The sequence below is a fragment of the Narcine bancroftii genome, chromosome 5, assembly GCF_036971445.1.
Source record: "Narcine bancroftii isolate sNarBan1 chromosome 5, sNarBan1.hap1, whole genome shotgun sequence".
In the NCBI taxonomy this organism is placed as follows: Eukaryota; Metazoa; Chordata; class Chondrichthyes; order Torpediniformes; family Narcinidae; genus Narcine; species Narcine bancroftii.
In genome coordinates this window covers 153805298-153823313 of record NC_091473.1, presented here as the reverse complement: position 1 = coordinate 153823313, position 18016 = coordinate 153805298, and the positions used below count along the sequence as shown (strand labels likewise).

General features: G+C 52.5%; 1 protein-coding gene across 1 annotated transcript; it reads left to right on the top strand.

The window, feature by feature from the left end:
* Positions 1–2914: 2914 nt before the first annotated feature.
* LOC138765355 (collagen alpha-1(XXVII) chain A-like) lies at positions 2915–4012 on the top strand. The gene has a single exon (XM_069942396.1). It carries the CDS (start codon positions 2915–2917, stop codon positions 4010–4012), a length of 1098 nt encoding a protein of 365 aa, XP_069798497.1.
* Positions 4013–18016: the final 14004 nt, after the last annotated feature.

Below are 18016 nucleotides of genomic sequence, written 5' to 3'. Positions count from 1 at the left end.
TTAGAGGTATGTTTTTATGTCCTGAAACAGGTCCATCCAGCCCAGGTCACCCTCACCCCACAAGTGTGTTCCCACCTCCCCCACTCCCAACTCTCTCTGGGCAAAGATATTTCCTCTGAGTTCCCCATCTCTGGAGGAGAGGGGGAGGGTGCAGGAGGAGAAGGGATGGGTGCAGGAGGAGAGGGGGAGGGGAGAGGGGGGGAGAGTGCAGGAGGAGAAGGGATGGGTGCAGGAGGAGAAGGGGAGGGTGCGGGAGGAGAGGGAGAGGGTGGAGGAGGTGAGGAGGAGGGTGGAGGAAGAGAGAGGGTGGGTGGAGAGGGTGCAGGTGAGGGGGAGGGTGGAGGGAGGGGGAAGGTAGAGGAGGAGGAGAGGGGGAGGGTGGAGGAGGAGTGGGGGTGGGTGGAGGGGGAGGAGAGGGAGGGTGGAGGAGGAGAGGGAGGGTGGAGGAGGGGAGGGAGGAGGAGGAGAGGGAGGGTGGAGGAGGAGAGGGAGGGAGGGTGGAGGAGGAGAGGGAGGGAGGGTGGAGGAGGAGGGAGGGTGGAGGAGGAGAAGGAGGGAGGGTGGAGGAGGAGAGGGAGGGAGGGAGGGTGGAGGAGGGAGAGGGAGGGTGGAGGAGGAGAGGGAGGGTGGAGGAGGAGAGGGAGGGTGGAGGAGGAGAGGGAGGGTGGAGGAGGAGAGGGAGGGTGGAGGAGGAGAGGGAAGGTGGAGGAGGAGAGGGAGGGTGGAGGAGGAGAGGGGGGAGGGTGGGGGAGGAGAGGGGAGGAGGAGGAGAGGGGAGGAGGAGGGGAGGTGGAGGAGAGGGGGAGGGTGGAGGAGGAGAGGGGGAGGGTGGAGGAGGAGAGGGGGAGGGTGGAGGAGGAGAGGGGGAGGGTGGAGGAGGAGAGGGGGTGGGTGGAGGGGTGGAGGAGAGGGGATAGGTGGAGGAGGAGAGGAGGTGGGGAGAGGAGGGAGGAGAGTTGGAGGAGGAGAGGGTTTGAGGAGGAGATGGGGTGGGGAGAGGAGCAATGGGGGGGTGGGATCAACAGGCGGGGAACACTGTGTTCTAGAAGGTTCCCACAGGTTGCATGGTGGTGTGTGCAGGTGTCTGTGTGGCATGTCGGTGGTCCTTGGCTGTGTTCCCATTGCGTGGACCTCCACCTGCACCCCAGATGAGACCGGGAACCCCCTGCACCTGCATCAGTTGAGGGAAAACATCCGAGGGTGGGCAGGGGTTCTGGCTGCACCTGACCTTTTGCCTGGCCAAGTCGCTATACGTGCCCAGCCACAGGCCAGCTACTGCTTTGTCGATTGTGTTGATTCATCAATACATCCTCAATTTGTTCTGATGAAGAAATAAATGCAGAGGCTGCTTCAAGATGTAACAGGTGACAGCATATTACAGGCCCAGGGGGTCTTGTGTTCATGACAAATACCACATGTACAACATCAGTACCTCCCCACCTGAGCACGATTTCCTGCTGGGAACGCCGGGGTTAGTGAAGGGGATTCGGGGTTAAACTGGGAGCAGAGGGGTAAATGATGGGAATGTTGGGGTCAACACTGGGGACACCAAGGTTAATACTGTGAACAGGGATGGGAGGGGTGTTAACAATAGAAGCTTTGGGATAACACTGGAGATAATGATGTTAATGCCAGGATTAACACTGGGATAAAAATCCAGGAAGGGGACAGGAGGGTGATACAGACACAGTGTAGGGAAAAGGAGAGGGAGGGAAAAGGAGGGAGGGTTACAGAAAGGGGGTGGGATATGGGGCTGGAGGAGATTACAGACATAGAGAGGGGTGTAGGAAAGCTGAGGGGGTTACAGAGGCAGAGGGGTGTAGGGGATCTTGGTGGGGTTACAGAGACAGGGAGGGGACTGAAGGGGGTTATAGAGACAGGAAGGGGTGTAGGGGACTGGAGGGGGTTACAGAGACAGGGAGGGATGTAGGGGACCAGAGTGGGTGACAGAGACAGGGAGGGATGTAGGGAACCAGAGTGGGTTACAGAGACGGGGAGGGATGTAGGGGACCAGAGGGTGTTACAGAGACAGGAATGGGTGTGGGGGACTGGAGGGGGTTACAGAGACAGGAATGGGTGTAGGGGACTGGAGGGGGTTACAGAGACAGGGAGGGATGTAGGGAACCAGAGTGGGTTACAGAGACAGGGAGGGATGTAGGGGACCGGAGGGTGTTACAGAGACAGGAATGGGTGTGGGGGACTGAAGGGGGTTATAGAGACAGTAATGGGTGTAGGGGACTGGAGGGGGTTACAGAGACAGGGAGGGATGTAGGGAACCAGAGTGGGTTACAGAGACGGGGAGGGATGTAGGGGACCGGAGGGTGTTACAGAGACAGGAATGGGTGTGGGGGACTGGAGGGGGTTACAGAGATGGGGAGTGATGTTTGGATCTGGCCCCTATGGTGATTTTATAATCCTCCCTCTGCTCTCCCCTCCGATTCTCCAGAGAAAATAGACAACTTGTCTGACTTCTCCCCAAAACTCACACCCTGGGGAACCTCTCCAAATGCTTCCTGCACTCAGCTGACCAGATATACACCCATTCGGATGCCACAGAACTGCTACAGTGATGGTTCACTGACCCTGACCCTCCGTGTTGCAGGTGGGATCTGTTGGTCTTCCCAAAACCACGGAGGGATTCGGACCGACACGGAGTTGCTCGATGCTCCATCACCAACGCATCATCTGCACCCCGGCCACTTGCCTGCAGTCCTAGCAGTGAATGGGTTAACCCACTGTGCTCCAGATTTCAGTATGGGGAGAGTCGGGGAGAAGCTACCCCATCTCACACTCAGAGGCAGGTTTTCTGAGGATAAGGAGCAAGAAAGAGATGGGAACACCAAGGGATTGCTCACTGTTCCCCAGGGAAAGGGCCTGGAGCAGTGGGAGGACACTGGGAGAGAGGGGCTTGGGAATGTGGGGGACAGGGACCAAGGGCATGAAGGGGAGGGTGGAGACACTGGGAGAGATGGGGTTGGGAAAGTGGGAGACGAGGGGCAAGGGCATGGTGGGGAGAGTGGAAAATCTGGGAGAGAGGGGGTTGGGAAAGTGGGAGACAGGGGGCAAGGACAAGAAGGGGAGGGTGGGGACTCTGGGAGAGAGTGGGCTGGGAAAGTGGGAGACAGGGGGCAAGGACATGAAGGGGAGGGTGGGGACTCTGGGAGAGAGGGTGTTGGGAAAGTGGGAGACAGCGGCCAAGGACATGGAGGGAAGGGTGGGGACAGTGGGAGACAGGGGGTTGGGAAAGTGGGAGACAGGGGGCAAGTACAAGAAGGGGAGGGTGGGGACTCTGGGAGAGAGTGGGCTGGGAAAGTGGGAGACAGGGGGCAAGGACATGAAGGGGAGGGTGGGGACTCTGGGAGAGAGGGTGTTGGGAAAGTGGGAGACAGCGGCCAAGGACAAGAAGGGGAGGGTGGGGACTCTGGGAGAGATGAGGTTGGGAAAGTGGGAGACAGGGGGCAAGGACATGAAGGGGAGGGTGGGGACTCTGGGAGAGAGGGTGTTGGGAAAGTGGGAGACAGCGACCAAGGACATGGAGGGGAGGATGGGGACAGTGGGAGAGATGAGGTTGGGAAAGTGGGAGACAGGGGGCAAGGACATGAAGGGGAGAGTGGAGACTCTGGGAGAGAGGGGGTTGGGAAAGTGGGAGACAGGGGGCAAGGACATGGAGGGGAGGGTGGGGACAGTGGGAGAGATGAGGTTGGGAGTGTGGGAGACAGAGGGGAGGGTGTGGACTCTGGGAGAGAGGGGGTTGGGAAAGTGGGGGACAGGGGCCAAGGGCACGGAGGGGAGGGTGGAGACACTGGGAGAGATGGGGTTGGGAAAGTGGGAGACACGGGGCAAGGGCATGCAGGGGAGGGTGGAGACACTGGGAGAGATGGGGTTGGGAAAGTGGGAGACAGGGGGCAAGGGCATGGAGGGGAGGGTGGAGACTCTGGAGAGAGGGGGTTGGGAATGTGGGAGACAGGGAGCAAGGACATGGAGGGGAGGGTGGGGACACTGGGAAAGATGAGGTTGGGAGTGTGGGAGACAGAGGGGAGGGTGGGGACTCTGGGAGAGAGGGGGTTGGGAAAGTGGGAGACAGGGGGCAAGGGCATGGAGGGGAGGGTGGAGACTCTGGGAGAGATGGGGTTGTGAATGTGGGAGATAGGGTGCAAGGACATGGAGGGGAGGGTGTGGACTCTGGGAGAGAGGGTGTTGGGAATGTGGGAGACAGGGGGCAAGGACAGGGAGGGGAGGGTAGGGACACTGGGAGAGATGAGGTTGGGAGTGTGGGAGACACAGGGGAGGGTGGGGACTCTGGGAGAGAGGGGGTTGGGAAACTGGGAGACAGGGGGCAAGGGCATGAAGGGGAGGGTGGAGACACTGGGAGAGAGGGGGTTGGGAAATTGGGAGTCAGTGGACAAGGACATGGAGGGAAGGGTGGGGACTCTGGGAGAGAGTGGGTTGGGAATGTGGGAGACAGGGGGCAAGGACATGGAGGGGAGGGTGGGGACTCTGGGAGAGAGGGGGTTGGGAATCTGGGAGACAGGGGGCAAGGGCATGAAGGGGAGGGTGGAGACACTGGGAGAGAGGGGGTTGGGAAATTGGGAGACAGTGGACAAGGACATGGATGGAAGGGTGGGGACTCTGGGAGAGAGGGGGTTGGGAATGTGGGAGACAGGGGGCAAGGACATGGAGGGGAGGGTGGGGACTCTGGGAGAGAGGGGGTTGGGAATGTGGGAGACAGGGGGCAAGGACGTGGAGGGGAGGGTGGGGATTCTGGGAGAGTGGGTGTTGTGAATGTGGGAGATAGGGGGCAAGGACATGGAGGGGAGGGTGGGGACTCTGGGAGAGAGGGGGCTGGGAAAGTGGGAGACAGGGGGCAAGGACATGAAGGGGAGGGTGGGGACTCTGGGAGAGAGGGTGTTGGGAAAGTGGGAGACAGGGGGCAAGGACAGGGAGGGGAGGGTGGGGACACTGGGAGAGATGAGGTTGGGAGTGTGGGAGACACAGGGGATGGTGGGGACTCTGGGAGAGAGGGGGTTGGGAATGTGGGAGACGGACAAGGACATGGAGGGGAGGGTGGGGACTCTGGGAGAGAGGGGGTTGGGAATGTGGGAGACGGACAAGGACATGGAGGGGAGGGTGGGGACTCTGGGAGAGAGGGGGTTGGGAAACTGGGAGACAGGGGGCAAGGGCATGAAGGGGAGGGTGGAGACACTGGGAGAGAGGGGGTTGGGAAATTGGGAGACAGTGGACAAGGACATGGAGGGGAGGGTGGGGACACTGGGAGAGATGACGTTGGGAGTGTGGGAGACAGAGGGGAGGGTGGGGTCTCTGGGAGAGAGGGGGTAGGGAATGTGGGAGACAGGGGGCAAGGATATGGAACGGAGGGTGGGGACTCTGGGAGGGAGCCAGACTGTTGGAAAGCATTGGATGAGGGTCACAAGATGGTAGCAATGCCCAGGAGTCTTTGGGGAGGGGAGAGGAGTGGTGTGAATGGGAGAAGTTGGAGGGATATGCTGTCAGTGAAGGAGGGAATGGAGGAAGTGGTGGAGTGGCTGGAGATGGAGGAAGAAATGAAGGGTCAAGACAAGAGTGTAGAGATGGAGGAAGAGGAGGAGGTAGATGTTGAGGAGGAGTGGGTAGGCACAGTAGATGGGTTAGGGGAGGGGATGATGGAGGAGGAAGTCAGCCTGGTGGAAGGAGGGGGTTGGACCAAGGGAGCTGAAGTAGAGGAGGAGGGGGTGGAGGGTGAGGAGCAGAGAAAATGGGTAAAGGTGGACGGGCAACTTCCAGTTGAGGGTGATCAGCTGGTGAATGTGGGAGTACAGGGGGAGGTGACCCCCAGGGAACCCACAGAGAAAGGAGCCACGATCCCAGGACCAGATCCCAAGGAGAAGGGAGAAGAGAGTCCCAGAATGGATCCCTTGGAGAAGGGAGATGGGTGTCCCGGACCAGATCCCACTGAGGAAGTTGCCGGGGGACCCACACTGGATTCCAGGGAGAAGGGAACCGGGAGTCCTGGTCCAGATCCCATGGAGAAGGGAGCTGGGAGCCCTGTACCAAATCCTGTGGAAAAGGGAGCTGAGAGCCCCAGACCAGATTCCATGGGGAAAGGAGTAGGGAGCCCAGGACTGGATCTCCTGGAGAAGGGATCCGGGACTCCCACTCTGGATCCCAGGGAGAATGGAGCTGAGAGGACTGGACTGGATCCCACAGAGCAGAGGGAGGGGGAGGTGAACTCTGAGCTGGATTCCCTGCAGTGGATGGATGGGGAGTTGGAGAGGAGGGAGGGGGAAGTGAGCCATGGACTGGATCCCATGGAGAAGGGATCTGGAACTCCCAGTCCGGATCCCAGAGAGAAGGGGACCAAGAGCCCTACACTGGATCCCAGGGAGAAGGGAGCTGGGAGTCCTGGACCTGATCCCACAGGGAAGGGAGTTGGAAGTCCAGGACTGGATCCCAAGGTGAAGGGAGTTGCGAGTCCCAGACTCGATCCCACAGAGCAGAGGGAGGGGGAGGTGAGCTCTGGGCTGGATTCCCTGGAGTGGATGGAGGGGGAGTGGAAGGGGGAAGTGAGCCTTGGACTGGAACCCCCAAGGCGGATAGATGAGAAGGTGAGCCCTGGATTGGATCCCCTGGAGTTGGTGGAGGGAGAGTGGTCAAGGACCCCTGGACTGGATTCCCCAGATCTGGTGGAGGGGAGCCCTGGACTGGATCCTCCAGAGTGGGTGGAAGGGGAGGGAGGGCCCAGGCTGGATCCCCTGGAGCAGGGGGAGAGGAGACCCAGACAGGTTCTCCCAGAGAGGGGGACGAGCAAGATAAGCCCTGGACTAGATCCTCCAGAGGCAGAAATAGGGAGCGCAAGACTGGATCCCCTGGAGATGGGGGAGAGGGAAGTGAACTCTGGACCTTATCCCCTGGAACAGGAGGCCAGGAGATGTGGGCTGCAGGATGGATGGAGGCCAGCAGCAGTCCCAGGAGAGATTCCGGCTGGAGAGGAGGACTGGGCCACAGAGAGGGAACCTCGCTGGCTGGAGATAGATGGTGGTGAGGAGGCTCTCCCTGGGCAGCATGAGGTGATGCTGAGTAGCACCCCAGACATCTGGCGAGCTGGGATGAAGGATCTAGGAGCTGAAGGAACCATCCCAACCTCTCACTGCAGCGGCTCAGACACTACCCTAGCCCTTCCCCACGGTGGCTCAGACACTGCCCCAGCCCCTCCCCACTGTGGCTCGGACACTGCCCCAGCCCCTCCCCACAGCAGAGTGGAGACTGGGGCTGCAGGAACTGGTGAATGGAGCGGGATGCCAATAGCATGGCAAATACAGGACGGGGAGACCAGCAGTATGCAAGGTGGGTATACAGAAATACAGGACCTGGAGTCAAGTAAAATACAGGAAAGAGAGCAAGAGATAAAGGTAGTGGGGCAGAAGGAAGAGGTAGAGTTATGTGTAGGGGAAACACAAGACCAAGGTACTGGACAAGGAATGCAGGACAAAACACAGGCCAAGGAGCATGAGGTAGAAGCAAAGAATGGGATGGTATATCCAGAAACATTGGACAGGGCTGCCATTGAATACATTCAGACCAGTGCACATATGTCAGGAATGCAGACCAGTGAAGTTGGAACACAGGACAATCAAGCTGTACAAGAAACACAGGACAACAAGGGAGTAGAGGAAATAGAAAGCAGAGCAATGATAGAAATGCAGGACAACAAAGCTGTGGAAGAAATGCAGGATGGGGAAGCTGTGGTTGAATCATGGAGTGGAGAAACTTTAGTGGGAACATGGAGGGAAGAGGCTGTGGTTGATACACAGGACGGTAAAGCAATGGTGGAAATCAAAGATGGTGTGGCAGTGTTAGAAATGCAGGACAAGGAGACTGTGGTAGAAGTGTGGGATAAGGAGACTGTGATAGAAACACAGGATGGAGAGGTTGTGGTGGAAATGCAGGACAGAAAAGGTGTACTAGAAGCACATTACAACAAGGCTGTGGTAGAAACACATTACGATGAGGTTATGGTAGAAATGTATTACAACAAGGCTGTGGTAGAAACACATTATGACAAGGCTGTGGTAGAAATGCAGGACGAGAAGGATGTGGTAGAAATGCAGGATGGCAAGGCTGTGGAGGAGACACAGGACAGAGAGGCTGTAATACAAATGCAAACTGGTGAAGGTGTGGTAGAAATGCAGCACAGAGAGGCTGCAGTGGAAATGCAGGATGATGCTGGGACTTGTCTAGAAGTGCAGGATGTTGATGCAGTGGAAGAAATGCAGAACAGTGAGGCAGTGCGAGAAATGCAAATCAGAGAGGTTATGGTTAAATCACAGGATGCTGAACCTGTGACAGGAGCACAAGCCAGTGTGACTGTGCAGGATAGTGAGGCTGTGGTAAAAATGAAGGCTGGCATGGCTGTGCTTGAAACACAGGGTGGTGAAGCTGTGGTTGGAATGCAGGATGACAGATCTGTGGTAGATACGCAGGATGGTGAGGCTGTGGTAGAAATACGAGACAGCGAGGCTATGGTAGATATGCAGGACAGAGAGGCTATGGTAGATATGCAGGACGGAGAGGCTGTGGCAGAAGCGCTGAACAACAAGGCTGTTGCATTAACCCGATACGGCATGGCTGTGGCAGATATGCAAGATGATGAAAATGTAGCGGCAATGTGGTGCGCTGGGGGTCTGCCGATAACACAAGACAATGAGGGAGTAGCTGGAACACAGACCAGGGAGTTAGAAACACAGGGCAAAAAGTCTGCATCTGAAAAACAGATGAATGAGACATTTGTCAGTTCATTAGAGGTAGGAACGCTGGACAGTGTGCCAAGATGCAGAGTGTTGGGATCACAAATACAGGGCAAGATACCAGTGGAGAAAACGCAGGAGAAGTTGAACCAATTAAAGCAAAAGGATACAAAACCTGCTCCAGAAATGCAAGACCAGGATGGACAAGTGGAAATACAGGATGGTGCTATGGGCATAGAAAAACAGGAATGGGAGGCAGGAACACATTTGCAGGATGTAGAGACAGAAACACAAGACCAGGGTGTGGAGGGAAATGTACGAGACATGGAAGCTAAACTACAAGCACAGTACAGTGAGCTTATGGAAGAAACACGGGTTAGTATGGGTCATAGAGCAACACTGAACATGAACCCCAGGTCAGCATTACAGGGCAGGGAGCAGGAAATGGAAGTAAAGGGTGGGGTGGGGAGGTAGAAATAGAGGACATGGAAGGAGAGCTGGGAGGACGGGCCACAGAACCACAAAGACACAGTGGGGCAGTTGAAACAGAAAGATTGGGTCAGAAATGCAGGACACTGGGGCAGCGGCAGAAACACAGGATGAGGGGAATACATCCACAACACAGGAGGCAGGGACTGGCACAGAAACAGCGGATAGCCAGTCAATGTTAGAAACACTGGTGGGGGAGCAGGGATGGGAGATTCAGGATGTTACAGGGCAGTGCAGAGGAGAGCAGGATCCACAGTCTGCAGGAAGGGGGATCAGTGGGATACAGAGGCAGCAAGATGAGAGTGGGATATGGTGGCTCCCTCACTCCCGAGGTGTGACACTGGAATGTCCCAGATGCAGATCAGACTGACCCTGGAGCTGGGGCTGTGTTCCCAGTGACTCCGCACTGCTCTCAAGCTGCAGGCCAGACATGGGAGCGCGACCCGACTCAAGAGATAATGCAGAATAGGCACACCCTGCAAAGGCTTGTGGAGTCATCCCAGCCACACCGCTAAGCCTCTCATACCAGAGGGGTCCAGATGATGCTGGGACAGAGGGATGAACGGGGGTGACTGCACTGGGATTTGGGACTCCCTGACTGGGAGGGAGAGAGAGAGAGGGAGCCCCACACACAAACACAGTGCCCTCGCCCCATCCTTCTCCTCCCCACCCAGTTACTCCCATTCATTGGCACAGCAGCGCAGTGGGTAGTGCCACTGCCTCCCAGCTCCACGCTCCTGTGACCAGGTGGGTTCCCCCTGGGGGGGGGGGGGGTTCCAGTTCCCTCCCACATCCCACAGATGTGTGGTTTGGTGGGATAATTGCCCCCAGTGTGTGAGATGGGGGAGAAGCAGTTCAACAGGTGTTTAAGAGGCTTCTGGACAAACCCATGTACATGAAGGGGGTGGAGGGGTGAGGATCTGGGGCAAGCAGCAGAGTTTCAGTTTGATTTGGCCACCATGTCCAGCTGTTCCATGTTCTGCACTAACAGACTGGGCTCCATGTCAGTGGGTGGGTGATGAGGTACTCAGCAGGTCAGGCAGAACCAGAGGAGGCAAAAGGGGGTTTTCATGTTGAGAACCCACATCAGGACTGGGAGGGGGTAGATAGTAGATGGGAGCATATACTGGGAGGGGGAGGCAGGAGCTGGTAGGTGCTAGAACATAAGAACATCAGAAATAGGAGCAAGTGTCGGCCATCTGGCCCATCGAGTCTGCTCCGCCATTCAATGAGATCACGGCTGTTGACTCAGCACTTCCATGTCCATTCCCCAGAACCCGTCATCCCCCTACTGTGCAGGTCTAACCCTCTGTGTCTTTTAAATATATTTAATGAGGTGGCCTCGACAGCTTCCTTGGGCAAAGAATTCTCCAGATTCACCACCCTCTGGGAGAAGCTGTTCCTCCTCATCTCTGTCCTAAATCTACTCCACAAGACATGAGGCTGTGTTCCCTAGATCACCAGCCAGTGGAAACAACCTCCCAGCTCCTCTCGCTCAGCAGACCAGATAGCATCCGTGGAAGAGAACCCAGTGAATGTTTCAGTCCAGACTCCCCATCAGAGAAATGGGGTTAGTCCAGGCAGTGGAGCTGGCGCAGCGGGGAGGGGGCGCCTTTGATAATGCTGTGGTACAGGATCGGTAACTACAGCGCACAGTGCTGTGAACGGGCCACATAACCATGGAAAAGGAGCACTACAAGGCCCCTGATGTGGAGAAAGGGCAAAGGCTGGTGACAGGTAAGGGTTGCCTTGGTCCGAGGCCTCAGAGTGTGGACAGGCCCCAGAATGGACATGCGGGCACAAAGGCAACCTCGAGCTCCAGAAGAGGCCGCTTCATCCCTGTTCCCAGGGAGACATTGTAGGGGTGAAATAAGACCAAGAAATGGTTACAGGGCCAGCCACAGAAATGCTGAGTCAGGGATCGTGCAGGTCCCTCAGTCCACCATGTCTCTGCTGACCATCATGTCTCACTGTACTGATCCCTAATGGCCTGCATGCCCTGATTATCCAAGGACTGTGTAGATGCTTTGCTCCTGCCTCCATTACCTCCTCTGACAGCTCATTCCAGACCACCATGATTTACTATCCCTTACAACCCCATTCTACTACCATCCCTGTAACCCTTCCTTCTCCCAGTCCCTTTAAACCTCCTTCACACCTTAAACTTGTCCCCTCTAGTTTTTGTCATCTTTACAGGGGCAACAGTCTGGCTAATGACCCTTTCTGTGCCTCATTTTATCAAGTCACCTCTCAACCTCCTCACCAGAGCAAACAGACCCAGCTCTCCAATTCCTGCTGATACCCCAACCCCTCCAATCCAGGCAACATCCTTGGGATTCTTCCCTTCACCACGATCCACCTGCCCTGCCACTTACAGGGAGTGATGTACTTGTACCTGAGGTCTCTCTGTTCCACAATATTCTTCAGGGCCCTTCCATTCACCGTGAAAGTTCTGCCCTGGATTAACTTCCTAAACTGCATCCTAAAATGAGCTAAACTCCACCTGTCGTTCCTTGGCCAACTTCCCCAGCTGATCCAGATCATTTTGTAATCTTTGACAATGATCCACTACTGCCATCTGCAAATGTACTGATCATGCAACAACGTCCTAATGACCTGTGTCATCCTGGTCACAATCTCTTCTCACTGCTCCCTGAAGACCAGCGCCTCTCGGTTCAAGAACAGTTTCTTTCCAACAGCCATCAGGCTCATGAACCTCCCCCTTGCTACACTGATCCCGGATGGCTCCCACACCACAAAAGGACTGTGCACTTTGCAAGGTCACTTTTTCCTTGCACGGTGGGAACTGTGAATATTTATTATCTGCAATATTGTGATTTTTCTTGTTACAAAAGCACCTGTTCAGCTGCAACAAATAAAAATATTGGTGTGTTTGTATGTTGTACATCGTATATGACAATAAACTCATTTTTTCTTACAACCTAAGTTGTCGTTCAAGATGACAACAATGGACCCAGCAACGATCCCTACAGTATCCCACTGGTCACAACCGCCACTACCACCAAGCCAAATTTGTGTCCAATTATCCAGCTCACCCTGCACCCCATGCAATCCAACCTTCCAGACCAACCCACCAATCGACCATCAATCCTCTTGGTGACCTCGTCAAAAAGTACCTCACTTAGAACCATAGAACACGACAACACAGAATCAGGCCCTTTGGTCCTTCTAGTCTGTACCGAACTATTCTGCCTCGTGCCACTGACCTGCACCCTGTGTTTAGCACTCCATATCCCTCCAATCTATGTACCTGTCCAAATTTAAATGCCAAAACTGGACCTGAATTTATCAATTCAGATATTGCATCTTGTTCCACATTCCCACCATTCTGCATGCAGTGGTTTCTCTTAATAGAACATAGGACACTATTGAACAGAACACACCTTTCAGCCCTCAATGTTGTGCCAGCTCGTATATTAAAGTACTAAACCCTCTCTATCCCATAGCCCTTTATATTTTTCCATCCATATGCATGGCTAAGAATCTCCCATGCCCCTCAGCTATTTTGTTTCCCTTGACAACCTTCAACTCCATCCTTCCAACAGCAATCAGAATCTTGAACCTTCCCTTGCTACACTGATCCTAGATGGCTCCCACACCAGAAAAGGACTGTGTGCTTTGCAATGTCACTTTTTCTCTCCATCCAACCTTCGTATCATTCACAAACTTACTGACTCATCCTTCCACCCCTTCATCCAGGTCATTTATAAAAATCACAAAGAGCAGGGGTCCCAGAACAGATCCCTGCAGCCCCTCCAGGCAGAATCCTTTCCTTCCATGACTACTCTGCTTTCTTCCTACAAGCCAATATTACCCACACACAGTCAAGGTTCCACTGATCCTATGCCTCATGGCTTTCTGAACAAGTCTCTTGTGGGGGACTTTGTCAAATGTCTTACTAAAATCCATGTAGACCACATCTACCTGCTACCCTCATCAATTTCTTTTGTTACTTCCTCAAAAAACTCAATTAGATTCATGAGGCACGACCTTCCCTTTAAATCCATGCTGACTATCCTTGAGTAAACTAGAATTCTCCAAATGCTCATAGATCCTACCCTTAAGAATCCTCTCCAGTAGTTTACACACCCCTGATGTAAGACTCACCAGTCTATAATTCCCAGGATTCTCCCTATTACCTTTTTTTAAACAAGGGGACCACATTTGCCATTCTCCAATCCTCTGGCACCTCCCCTGTGGCCAAAGAGGATTCAAAGATCATAGCTACTGTCCCAGCGATCTTTTCCCTCACTTCCCACAGCAGCCTGGGGTAGAGCTCGTCCAGCCCTGGGAACTTAACAATCTTCATGTTTTTAAGATTCAACACTTCCTCTTCCTTAATCTCCACATTGTCCAGCACTCAGACTTGTTCTATTCCGACCTCATGGTGATCAATGTCCTTTTCTCTTATGAATATTGATGCAGTTTTCATTTAGGACCTCCCCAACCTCCTCTGCCTCCAAGCACAGTTGCCTCCCTTATCCTTTAGTGGCTCAACCTTCATTCTCATCATCCTTCTGTTCTTCACATACGCATAGAACACCTTGGGGTTCTCCTTAATCCTACGTCCCAAGGCCCTCTCATGCCCTCTTTGAACTCACCTAAGTCCTTTCTTAAGCTCCTTCCTGGCTGCCATATACTTCTCATGATCCCTTCCCAGCCTGACCTGTTTCATCAGCCATGGTTCCCTTTTCCAACAATCTTTTCCTTGTCCCAGTGGAACAAACCAATTGTGAGCCCAGCACAAGTGCTCCTTAAACTTCCTCCACCTTACTTGGTGCTTTCACCCTTGAACTTCTGTTTTCAATTTATTCTCATTAGTTCCTACCTCATCCCATCGTAATTATCCCTTCCCCAATGAAGCACTTTCCCAGTTTGACTGTTTTTATCCTTTGTCCATAGCTTTGTTGAAGTTCAGGGAGTTGTGGTCACTCTCAACAAACTGCTCCCCCACCGAGAGGTCCGTCCCCTGACCAGGTTCATTCACCAGAACCAGATCCAGTTTGGCCTCTCCTCTCGTCGGCCGGTCCACACATGATGTCAGGAATCCTTCTTGAACACACCAAACAAATTCAGCCCCATCCATCACTCTTGCAGTCAGGAGGTGCCAGTCAATATTAGGGAAGTTGAAATCACCCATAACTACAGCCCTGTATTTCCTGCACCATTCCAAAATCTGCCTGCTGGTCTGCTCCTCGGTGTCCAAAGGGCTATTTGGGGGCCAATAAATGACTCCCAGCACAGTGATAACTCATAGAAACATAGAATATAGGAGCAGGAGTAGGTCATTCGACCCTTCGAGCCTGCTCCGCCATTCAACGAGATCATGGCTGATCTTAAAGTTCAGTACCCCGTCCCCGCCTTCTCTCCATAACCTTTAATACCCTTATACTGAAGAAATATATCTAATTCCCTCTTAAATATATTTAATGAACCTGCCTCTACTGCCCTCTGTGGCAATGAATTCCACAGATTCACCACCCTCTGGGTCAAGAAATTCTCCTCATCTCGGTCCTAAATGATTTGCCTATTATTCTCAAACCATGGCCCTGGGTTCTGGATTTTCCCATCCTTGGAAACATCCCATCTGCATCCACTCTGTCCAGTCCTGCCAGAATTTTATAGGTCTCTATGAGATCCCCTCTCAATCTTCTAAACTCCAGCGAGTACAATCCCAATTTGCGCAATCTTTCCTCATAAGTCATTCCTGCCATTCCAGGTATCAGCCTGGTGAATCGCCTCTGCACTCCCTCCATTGCAAGAACATCCTTCCTTAGATAAGGTGACTAAAACTGCACACAACGCTCCAGGTGGGGTCTCACCAAGGCCCTGTACAGCTGCAGTAAGGTATCCTTATTCCTACACTCAAACCCTCTTGATATGAAGGCCAACATACCATTTGCCTTTTTAACCGCCTGCTGTACCTGCATGCTCGCCTTCAGAGACTGGTGTACAAGTACCCCTAAGTCTCTCTGCACTTCCCCATCTCTTAATCTATTGCCATTCAAATAGTAATCTGCCCTCCAGTTTGTATTACCAAAGTGGATAACCTCACATTTATCCACATTGTAGTGCATTTGCTATGTATCTGCCCAGTCCCTCAATTTATCCAAATCACACTGGAGCTTCCTGACCCCCTCTTCCGTGCACACAACCCCTCCTAGCTTAGTGTCATCTGCAAATTTGGAGATATTACATCCAATCCCCTCATCCAGATCATTAATGTAAATTGTGAACAGCTGGGGTCCCAGTACAGATCCCTGTGGCACCCCACTGGTCACCGCCTGTCACTCAGAAAACGAGCCATTTATCCCAACTCTCTGTCTTCTACCTGCCAGCCAGTTCTCAATCCACATCAATACTTTTTCCCCAATCCCATGAGCCTTGATTTTGGAAGCCAGTCATTTATGCGGGACTTTATCGAAGGCCTTTTGGAAGTCCAGGTACACCACATCCACTGGCTCTCCCCCATCTATTTTACCTATCACCATCTCAAAGAATTCCAATAGATTTGTCAAGCACGATTAACCTTTTGTAAATCCATGTTGACTCTGTCCGATCCCTTTTCTGCTAGTCATATGCTCCGCTATTACATCCTTAATAATGGATTCCATCATTTTGCCCACTACTGATGTAAGGCTCACAGGCTGATAATTCCCCGCTTTTTCTCTACCCCCCTTTTTAAATAGTGGGGTAACATTAGCTACCCTCCAATCCATGGGTACTGATGCTGAGTCTATCGAGTTCTGGAAAATAATTCTTAAAGCATCTGCTATCTGAATGGCCACTTCCTTGAGTACCCTAGGTTGTAGATTATCAGGCCCTTGGGATTTATCTGCCTTCAATCCCTTCAATTTCCCCAAGACCATGTCCTTCGAGATACTGATTTCTTTCAGTTCCTCCCTTGCATTAGTCTCGATGTTTCCCAACATCCTTGGGAGGTTATTTGTATCCTCTCTTGTAAAAACAGAACTGAGAATGCTCAAAAAGAGCAAGGTGGGTCAGAAGATGCTGATTACCTTCTACAGTTCCACCAGACGGAGCATCCTGCTGTACTGCAGCACAGTATGGTTCTCCCATTGCACTGAAGAAGAGCGGCAAAGACTTCAACGGGTGGTGAGGGCAGCAGAAAAGATCATTGGATGTCCCCTACCCTCCCTGAAAGATCTCAACACCTCTCGTTGCCTCAGTAGAGCACAAGCAATAATAAAGGATCCCACCCACCCTGCCCTGCATGTGTTTGACCTACTACCCTCTGGCAGACGCTACAGGTCAATCAAGACAAGAACAAACAGACTCAGAAACAGCTTTTTCCCCTAGGCTGTCACTACACTGAACACACATATCCACAAATTCCCCTCTCTGTCCTCCACATCTATTATACATACAGCCGACACCCCCCCCCCCCCCCATTCACATAAAGGACATATACGGCACTGTAAATAAAATTTTTTATTTAACTTCTGTGGTGCTGCCTGTGGTTGCGTCGCTGCATTGGTAACCTTGTACTGCTGTCATAAATTTCGTTGTATAACTTGTACAATGACAATAAAAGCTATTTGAATATATTCCCCTGATTCCGACTGCAAAGGACCTACTCTGGATTTCACCAATCTTTTCCTCTTGACATATTTATAAAAACTTTTGCAGTCGGTTTTTATATTTGCCGCAAGCTTACTTTCGTAATTTATTTTTACTCTCTTGATTAATCCCTTTGTCCTCCTTTGATGCATCTTGAACTGTTCCCAGTCTTCGGATTTGGTACTTTTTTTGGCCAATTGATATGCTCTCTCTTCAGTCCTAATGCTGTCTCTAATTTCCCTTGTTATCCACGGTTGAGTCACCTTTTTTGGTTTATTTTTATGCCAAACCGGTATAAACGATTTTTGCAATTTCTCCATTAGATCTGTGAATGCTTTCCATTGCCTATCCATCACTCTCCATGTCGAGTGAGAATTCGATCATATTGTGATCACTCCTACCCAAAGGGCCTTGCACAACAAGATTGCTAATTAGCCCCTTATCATTGCATAATACCCAATCTAAAATGGCCTGCTCCCGAGTTGGTTCCTCCACATATTGGTCTAGATATCCATCCCGTAAACATTCAAGGAATTCCTCCTCCTCTGTATTTTTACCAATTTAACTAGTCCAATCTATATGCAAATTAAAGTCTCCCGTGATGTCAGCTGTTCCCTTATTGCACGCTTCTCTAATTTCTCTTTTAATGGCTTCCCTCACCTCTACACTATTATTTGGAGGCCTATATACCACCCCCACTAACATTTTCCGCCCCTTGCTATTCCTCAGTTCTACCCATATAGATTCCGCATCTTCCGAGTTAATATCCTTCCTGTCAATCATGTCGGTCCCTTCTCTCACCATCAATACTACCCCACCCCCTTTTCTTTCTTGCCGATCCCTCCTAAATATCGTATACCCTGGGATGTTAAGTTTCCAGGCTTGCCCACCCTGCAGCCATGTTTCTGTAATCCCAATCAAATCATATTTGTTTAGCTCAATTTCCACAACTAATTCATCTACCTTGCTTCTTGCATTAAGATACAAAGCCTTCAGATTTGCTTTTTTCACCCTCCTTGCTCTTTCTGATTTTTTACTTTCGCTGCCTAACCTAACTTTTCCTGTTTTATCTTTTCTGTCCTTTGCCCTATCATACAGGTTCCCACCCCCCTGCCAAATTAGTTTAAACCGCACCCGACGGCTGCCAATATATTGACCCCTTTTGGATTTAGGTGTAACCCATC